General features: G+C 69.7%; 1 protein-coding gene across 1 annotated transcript; it reads right to left on the reverse strand.

The window, feature by feature from the left end:
• Positions 1 to 3,677: 3,677 nt before the first annotated feature.
• C16H20orf204 (chromosome 16 C20orf204 homolog) lies at positions 3,678 to 8,174 on the reverse strand. Its single transcript, XM_064521810.1, has 5 exons — positions 8,130 to 8,174; positions 5,831 to 5,965; positions 5,483 to 5,545; positions 5,170 to 5,322; positions 3,678 to 4,466 (listed from the first exon to the last, which is right to left on the reverse strand). Exons 1-5 carry the CDS (start codon positions 8,172 to 8,174, stop codon positions 4,311 to 4,313), a joined length of 552 nt encoding a protein of 183 aa, XP_064377880.1. The 3' UTR covers positions 3,678 to 4,310.
• Between the last annotated feature and the right edge of the window lie 755 nt (positions 8,175 to 8,929).

An 8,929-nucleotide genomic window follows, 5' to 3' on the forward strand; every position in this document is an offset into this window, starting at 1 on the left:
ACAGCACAAAAATATCTCCTCTCTGGAACAAATATTTACCAACCCTTCTGCCTTTTGTTCTTGTGGTTCTCATATTTTTTTCTCCAGACATTCGCTGGCAAAATGTCACATTAAGCAGCAACCCAGAAACTTCGGGGTAGCTGCTTGGCTGCTCCGCGCGTTGTTTTTCTCGCGCGCTAATTGGTAATGAATTTCCAGCCGTTCGCGCCGATGCAAACCTAGGCGAAAACCATCTTTGCAGCCCGGTTTCGGCGCTTCCCGGGCCTCCACGAAGGCCTCTGCTGCTCCGCTCGCTGCCCTCCGTGGCGGAGTTTCCCTCCATCTCCTTAAAACCTTAAAACCCTCGCGTCGGCTTTTGATGGCTGCCGAGCGAGAGCGCGCGGGTAATTTATGAGTGTTGAATCTACGGGGGGGGTCCGGTCTTCTGAACGTTGACTTATACCTGCGGTTAAAAATTAACCACGGCAATAAAACCGCAAATGCGAGAGGGCAGCAGAATCCGCCGACCCCGGCGCCAACCGGCTCCGCAGCATCTTCCCCCTCTTCCAGGACGTGCGGGTGATGCCGGGGGTGGCCCTGGGGCCCCTGACAGCCTCCATGCCCGGCTACGGGCTCGGCGCGCTCGCCTGCAGCTTCCTGCCGCTCAGCTTCTCCACGCAGCGGGCCCTGGTCCTGCAGGGCTTGCTCTGCCTCTTCCACCACGGCAAGGTCCCCCGACCGGGCCATCGTCACCTGGCTGAAGGTCCCGGACGGGGGAGGAACCATCACCATCCACGTCTTCGCTTGCTGTTTCGGCCTCGGCATGTCCAAGGCTCTGTTCCGGCCAGAAGAGCAGCTGGGACGTCCCAAGGAAAGCCCGACCTGCCCGTCGGACCTCCGTCGGTTCAGGTTCCTGGCACCCTTCCTGGCGAGGCGCCTGGGGCTCCTGGACCGGCGCGGCACCCGCAGCCTCCGCGGGCTGCCCGGCATCGGGGACGGCGGCGATGCCCGCGGCCGAGGGTGGCCCCTCCTCACCGCGGCGAGCATCCCTCCCCGGGAGAAACGCCGGCCCGGCTCCCGCGTACTGCTCCCCGGGCGCCGCCGGGCGCCGGTGCCCTCGGCACCTCCGTGCACCGGGATGCATCCTGCCCAAGACGCCGGCGAGTCGGAGCAGCCCCCGCCGGGAGCCCCGGGATGCAGCTCGCCTCGTGCTGCCGCCGCAGAGGCGACGTCGGAGATGCTCGCGGCGAGCGCCGAGAGGACCAAACCTCGGTGGGGCGGGGGGCGGGGGGCAGCCCTCGGGCTTTGCAAGCGCTGCCCCGCGGGAGCACCCCAGCCGCGTCCGAGCATCGCCCGGCCCCTCGCCCCCAGGACGGGCCCCCCCAGCCCCCCCGCCCTCGCCGTGGGGTGGCAGCGCCGTCCCGGGCACCCCAGCGCCGTGGCACACGCAATCTGCTCCGCAGATGCTGCCAAAACCAGCCGTGGGCCCATAAAAGCACACGGAGGGGGGTCCCCCCCCCCGGGACCCCAGCGTTGTTGCTCGGCGCCGTTTGCAGCACGGTCGTCGCTGGGGGCTAATTGCGCTGCCCGGCACCGGCACCGCGGGGACCGGCGTGACCCGCTCCGGCCCGGGGGTCCCGGCAGCACCACGCTGCTCCGAAGCCGCCGCTCTCCAAAGGACGGAGCAAAATATTAAGCAGAGCCCCCAGCGTTTATCGCGCCATAAATCTGCACTTTCAACAGCTTCACAGCGCTGCGGGGAGGGGGGCGAGGACGAAACGCCCCAGCTCGCAGCGGGACGCGGCTTCGTGGACTCCATCCCGCGCGGGGCGAGAGCCGGCGCCCACCGGGCCCCCGGGAACAGCGAGGCCAGCGCCGGGGGGGGGAGCCGGGCTGTTTTCAAGGCGGTCGGACGCAGCTGGGAAGTCCATTGCCCGGCGGGGGGGCCCGCACCTGCAGGCACCCGCGGCACCGCGCCGATGCGCCCTGCAACGCACAGCCGCGGCGGCCGGTGGCACCGGGACGAACGCCGCAGCGTGCACTAATGCACGGCCTTCCCCGTGCACACGCGTGTGCAAACGCGTGCAGCCAGCCACACACGCCCGCGCCGGTCCCTGGCCCCACGCAGGGCCGGAGCCGCGGCCGTGCAGCCCCCCCGGCGCAGACAGGAGCGCGCGGCGCTGCCCTCGAAGGAAATGCGCTCACTCCCATGTGCCGCACACTTGGGTTTGCCTCGCTGCTATTTTTGTGTCACTTTTCAGGCCCGTTTCCTTTTTCCGGCTGTTTTGCTGCGATTCCACCGGCGCTTCGACCTCGCTTTTCCCCTCCCTCCCTCCCTCCCTCCCTTCAGCCCCTTCCTTCGCTCTTTCCTTCCTTTCCATGCACTCATTCGTGCCGCCGCGCCGGGCGCCTGCACCCCCGGGCTCACTGCGGGCGCTGCCGGGCCCCGGGCGGGCGATGCTCTCCCATCCCATCCCGGCGGAGCAAGGCGCTCCGCTCCATCCGGGACGGCGCTGGCAGCTCGGGATGGATGGGGGGGGCTTTGCTCCAGCCCGGAGCAGCAGCGAGGCGGCCGGGCTGCAACACGGCCCCCCGGGACCCCACGGCCCCCCACCGTCTCCGTGGGGACGTGGGGCTGTTCTGGGACCCCCCCACCGTCTTTCTTCCCTCTATTCAACCTGATTAAAAGCGCTGCCGGCATCTGACCTTTTGTTTGGGGGAAAAACAAGAAAGAAAGAAAGGGGTGAAAAAGGGGGGGGGGAGAAAAAAGCAAAGCCCGAGGACGCTCCCACGGTGGAGCCCCCCCAGGGGGGCAGCGGACGGTGGGGCTCGAGCCCCCGCGGGCTGCGTGTCCCGGCCCCCAGGGGAGCCCCCGAGGAGGAGGAGGAGGAGGATGGGGCCGGGAGGAAGGCCCCGGGGCCCCACGCCACCGACCAGGGGAGCGCGGCAGCGGGTGCTGCCCGGGGGGGACAGTGCCGGGGGGGGGACAGTGCCGGGGGGGGGGGCAGCGGCCCCCGGCACCGCCTGGCCTGATCCCCCTAAACCTGGGGCCCCGCTTTGACCCGGCCGAAGCCCGGGTGCCCCCCCAAACCGGGGTGCTCCCCACCAAAGCGGGGGTCCCCGGGGGGGGGGGGGCAGCAGGCCGTGGGGCCGTGGCCGCCCGCCCGCCCCGTGGCCGGGGCCGCCGCGCAGCCCGCTGCTGCCACCTCGTGTCCTCGCCGCGGTCCCCGGCCTCGCTCGCTGCCGCTGCACCGGGCTGGGGAAACTGAGGCAGGGCTGCAAGGCAACCTGCGCTCGGCCCCACGCCCGGGGGGGCCTGGCCTGGCCTCCGCCACCCCCCTGCACCAGCCCCAGGGGTGCAGGATGGGACCCCGCCCAGGCACCCCCCGAGCTTGCACCACCACCAGCCTTGCACCCGCCGCATCCAAAGCCCGTCGCAGCCCAGACCCTGGCCCTGGATTGGGGTGGGGGGGGGTCCCACCAGGAGCCCAGGGGTGCCAGCCGGGGGCCACGCACCATCCTAGCAGCCCAGGCGCCTGCAAGCTGCAGCAGCCAGAGACCCTCGGGGGAAGGAGAGGTTTTATTTGCTTCCCAGGGCCCATCACCCCCGTGGGGAGGGCGGCACGGAGGGAGGGCTCCTCTGCACCCCCAGCGTGCCAGGGTGCCCGGATCTCCGCCCAGCCGGGGCCAGGGCCCTGTCCACCCGGCACGTGGAGGTTTTGCCACGGATCCTCCCTTTCTGCTGCTGATTTGCCCTCACCAGGCAGCCGGGGGCTCCGGGTTGCATCCCGGGTGCCCAGTCCTGCATCCAGGTCACCCCGGACCTTGGGGGTGATGCTGCTCTGCCCGGCTCAGGGCCACAGTCACGCACGAGGGACGCTTGTCCATGCATGCAGGCCCCTAGCAGAGACTCGTAGCGATGCAGCAGTGCAGCTCCCACAGCAATCTCCGAGCAGAGACCCAAATCCTCCTCCTGGGGCTCCGAAAAGCGACCACCAGCCCCAAGAAAGCGGCGGGCGATGCGTAACCAGGGACAGGAGCACCACGGAAATTAATGTCTCTTCCTTCTTCCAGCCCGTCCCCCTCCTCTTCCCCAAGTTTCTGGTTTTCCAGGCAGCTGCTGCAGCCATCGTACCGGGAAGGAGGCTGCTGGCACCCAGCACCCGGGAGCGGGCCGGGTCCCCGGGCACCGCTTGGACCGAGAGGCCGAATTCAGCTCTGGCACCCGCCGGCACCGACTCGGCCGAGCCCGGAGTTGAACGTGCCCCAGATTCGGGAACGAGACACCAGCAGCCAGGAAAGCAGAGGGGCATCGGGCTCCCCGGCGGGAGCTACGAGCCCCGGGGGTCCCGGCCGGGGGAGCGGAGCGCGTAGAGCTTCTCCCAGCACGTCGCCAGCCTCTCCGCCTTCCGCGCCAGCTCCTTCAGCTGCTTCCTCCGGCGGCCGGGCCCTCCGCGCCGGGGCTGTGCCGGGGCCGGCGGCAGGCTCTGCTGTGGGCACGCCGAGCATGAGCATCCCCCCACGGCACCGGCGTTAGTCGGGGGGGCAAAACCCACCGAGGCGGCACCACAGTGGGGGGGAGGATGCGCCGGGGACATGGCCACCCTGCAAACCCGCTGCCCGAGCACACAGCAGCCTCGGACCCCCCAAAGCTGAGCTCGGGGGGGCTGTAGGGACCAAAGCCTCCATCCAGGAAGGGTTAAACCCAAGCTCGGTCCTCCGGTGCTGGCAGGGAGGGACAAGCCCCCTCCCGGACCACCGAGCACGGCCGGAGCCAGCTGCAGCCCGGGAGGTGGCATGTCCCTGCCCCGGGGTCCCTGCTGCTGCTGCTGCGACGGGCAATGCTTCCAGCCAGGGTTTCCCGGCAGAGCCCGGGGACCCTGCACGAGCCCATTTGCAGACCAGGGTTTTGGGGAGAGCATCCCACCAGCACCCCCACATCGCCTGCCTGGGCTCGGCTCCGCGCTCGCGCCAGCCGCGGCGTAGGAACCCCCCAGCCCGTCCCAACGCCGCCAGCGCCGGACTTCGCTCCCCGGCGCGGGGCCGGGCGGTTGAGCGCTGGCCGGGGTGTGCCTCCACCACCCCGCCATAAACCCGGCGCAGACCTTCACCCCCGGGCGCAGGGCCCCGGGAGCCCGGCCGCAGCCCCGCGAGGAAAGCGGGAGCCGGGGCAGGGCGCGGGGCTCCCACCTGGCTGATTTTCCGGCAGTTCTGCCTAAGGGCGAACTCGGTGTTTCTGGCCACCTTCCACACCGCCACCTCCTCGGGGCCTCGCAGGGTGCCGGCCGCCACGTCCCGCAGGGACATGCTGATGTTGTAGATGGACAGCAGGATCTTCTGGTCCTGGAAGAAGGGAAGGAAGCGGCCCCGGGCGGGGGGGGGGGGGGGGGGGGGGGGGGGGTTGAGGGCCAAATCGCTGTGATGAGCTTGCTGGGGCTCAGCTGACACAACCCCGCCAGCCATAGATCCCCCAGCCCCTGCTCGGCCCAGGGCTGGGGCTCACCTTGTCCGAGCGGCAGGCCGGCCCGGCTCGGCTGCTCCTGTCCGCTGATCCGCTCAGGTTTTTCTGGACAAATAAAGCAAAAAGGCCCCCTGAAGCTCTGTGCCCCCCGCACAAGGCAGAAACCCCCCGCGTGAGCACAGACAGCGCTCTGCCCCCGGTCTGCCCTGCATCGAGCTGTCCCGGCCTCTGCAGGCATCGCCGTCCCTGCCAGCAGCCCCCCGGGGTGCCCCTGCCACGGGGGAGGCGGTATCCAGCCGGGCGGCTTTGCACCGCGATGCGCTCGCCCCGTCCCGCTCTGCCCCGGGGGGCAGCAGCCCCAGGACGGGGTCCCGGCCCCCCCCCGCTCACCAGGTTCTGGATCTCGTGGAAGATGACGGCGCGGTACTGCCGCAGGATCTTGGCGATGCTGCACCTCTTGCCTCTGCTCAGCACCGCGGCGACCAGGAGCAGCAGGACAGCGCAGCAGAGCGCCCTGGGGAGAAGCTGGGCAGGGAAAGCTCCGCGTCGCGGGGGGCTCCGGGAGCAGGGGCAGAGCCCGGAGCCCCTCGCCCGCCTGCTCCCCGGCTACTGCAACCAAAGCCACCACTCGGCCACCAAAACCCCAGGGCAGCTAAGGGGGACGTGCCCTGCGCCGTGGAGGGGAGCAGGGAGCCGCCTCGTCCCCCCCAGCAAACCCCCACGGCTCAAAGCTGATGCTTTTGGGCACCCGTGGAAGGAGACTGTCTGCAGCTGCAGGACCCCCGAGCGCGGACGCAGCCCTCGCTGCGGGACCCTCCGAGGGACGAGGACAAGCCCGGGCGCTTTGACGAGAAGCCAGCAGAACCTCAGATGACCGAGGCGGGGGATATTTGAGCAGCCCCGCAGCAGCGGAGCGAGGAGGGGAAGCCCTGCATCTGCCAGGAGCTCGACAGCTCTCCCTCTCCTCCCTCCGCGCGGCTGCCAACGCACCTGCGCTGCCGGGAGGTGGCACGGCGCTGGGGCCACGCTGGCACAGGGGCACTTCTGTCATCTCCTGCTTTCTGCAAGAGCCCAAGCCCTCCCCTCCTTCCCCCCACCCCGGGTTTCAGGTCTGAGCAGGCAGAAAAGCAGCTCAGCTCCCTTCAAAAACGCAGCCAAGCAGCGCAGGAGGGGAGGGGGCTGGCGGCTGCCGAGCTCCCAGCACAGCCCGGGCCAGGCAGGTGACTTCCAGCAACGCGGATGATCTCAGCTCCATGTTGGAGCTTTGTTTTCCCCTTTTCTTCTGGATCTTGGTGCTCTCTGCACCTGGTGCCAGCATCCATCGGGCCCCTGGCACAGCCCACGTCGCTGCCGCTGGGGCCACATCTGGCTCTCGGGCTCAGCCCTGATCCAGAGCACCAGAACCGAGAGCGAGCCAACCTCAGCCCCATGCGATACCCTCAGCCCACGCAGCCCTCTAGCCCTCGATGGAAAGCTAGAGGGTTCGCTTGTAAAACCTGCGTCCTTTCCCTGCTCCCACCTGAGGAAGGGCTGGTCCCGGCCCCAGGAGGGGCAGCAGACCTACCCCTGCCCTCCAGCCGCGGGCAGAGCTCAGCGCGGGGCAAAACCCAGCGTGATGCACGGCTGCGAACCCACAAACAGGGCAATCGTCTCAGAGCGGATTAGCAAATCCACATACAACTGGTACAAATCCCACTGGGGTCTTCAGCTTTCTTAAGAACAGCACTTTCCTGCTGGCCAGGGCCGGGCCCCACGCGAGGGGCCACGGAGGGGGAGGAAGGACCTCACCGGCCGCTGCTTCGCTCCCCGCGGCCCTTGCAGAGGGGCGAGACCTCGCCCCAGGGGTGATTCAGCACAGAGCCACAGGCATAACCCTCCGGGACACGGCACGAGCACACGGCTGCCATGAGGATACCCCGGCCAAAGTCTAAGGGTTGCTCTCAGGAAGCCTCTGCCGCCAGGAAGGCAAGGCCACGCGGTCTCACTCGAACCAGTAAGTCGGGAACGACTTCCCTGAAGCGGCTTATTAAACAATTGGGACCAAATTCCAGGAGAAAGCACACCACTTACAGCATTTCCAGGCAGCCAGGCCTGGCACCGAAATCTCCGTCTTTAGCATGCGAGGAAGCGCGGGGAGCAGCTGGGGCAGGAGCTCGGCACAGCCGGCACCTCCCACCACCGCGGGGACGGGGACGGAGGGGAGTGCGGGAGAGGGAGCCTGCGAGCCCCGGTCCTCCCCGGGGAGGGAAGGGAGCTCAGGTGCCAACCTGGGATCACTCCTTCCCCCTGCTCTCGTCCCTGCCCCAGCACGGACCGCGCGGGGCTGGTCACATCGGTCACCACGGTCCGCGGTTAGACACAGCCCGGACGGCGGTGGGAGCGGGGCGGGAGAGCACGGGTGCACGACGGGGCACAGCCGCAGCCTGCTCCGCTTGGCCGGGGAAAGCTAATCTCTTCCCCGGCTCTAATCCTCCAACAAATACGAGGAGATAAGGGAAATCGCTGTTATCGATAGAGCAGTTCCTGGTGGCACCAGTGCTGCCCTCAGCCACCCAAGCGAGGGGCAAAACCTGCCGCCTGCCTGGGAGCCCCACCGGGGTCCCCAGGTCCCTCTAGCCAGAGGGACCCGCTCAGGCCGGGGCCACCCTGTCCCCTGCACCCTCCTGTCCGCAGCAGCCCTGCTGCTCACCCGGAGCCGCAGCACCTGCCGGAGCCCTGGGCAGGATGGGACCATCCATGCTCCGCTTTGCGGACAAGCACCACTCAGCCCAGCGAGGTCCAAGCCCCATCCCCACCAGCCCAGCCCCATCCCTGCCGGACCAGCCCTCTCCGCTGGCTCCACGCCCCATCCCAGCCGGACCAGGCCCTCCCAGCCAGGCCAGAGCCCCCATCCCGGCCGGAGCAGCCCCTTCCCTCCGGCTTTGAGCCCCATCATGCCTGGAGCAGCCCCCACCCCAACCAGACCTTCCTCCCCACCAGGTCCGAGCCCCAGTCCAGTGGGTCCGAGCCTCATCCCAGCCAGTGCGAGCCCCTTCCCGGCTGGACCGGTCCTGTCCCAAGTGGTCCGAGCCCCTTCCCAGCCGGACCGGCCCCCTCCCAGCAGGACCAGCCCCCTCCGGCCCCGGCGCACTCACCATGGAGCCCCGCAGCCCCGCGCCAGCTGCCGGGGAGGGGGCCCGGGCGGTCCCGCCGCGTCCCGCTCCGCCGCCCGCCACCACTCACGGTTTGAACTTGGCTCCACGAGCGGGGCTGCGGTGGGAGGGGACGGGCCCGGCCCCGCGGCGGAGCAGCCGCCAGCACAGCCCGGCTCCCGCTCGCCGCCTTGCCCGGGGGGGCCGCCCCGAGGGGAGGCCCGAGGCGCTTCTCCGGGGCCGGGCGCCGGCAGAGGAGAGGCGGCACTGAGGCAAGGGGGAGCCGGCCCGAGGCTCCCAGCCCGCGGGAGCGGGGGGCAAGGCGCCCGTGCTGCTTCGCCGAGAAGGGCCGTGCCTC

This window comes from Dromaius novaehollandiae, chromosome 16 (assembly GCF_036370855.1).
Source record: "Dromaius novaehollandiae isolate bDroNov1 chromosome 16, bDroNov1.hap1, whole genome shotgun sequence".
NCBI lineage: Eukaryota > Metazoa > Chordata > Aves > Casuariiformes > Dromaiidae > Dromaius > Dromaius novaehollandiae.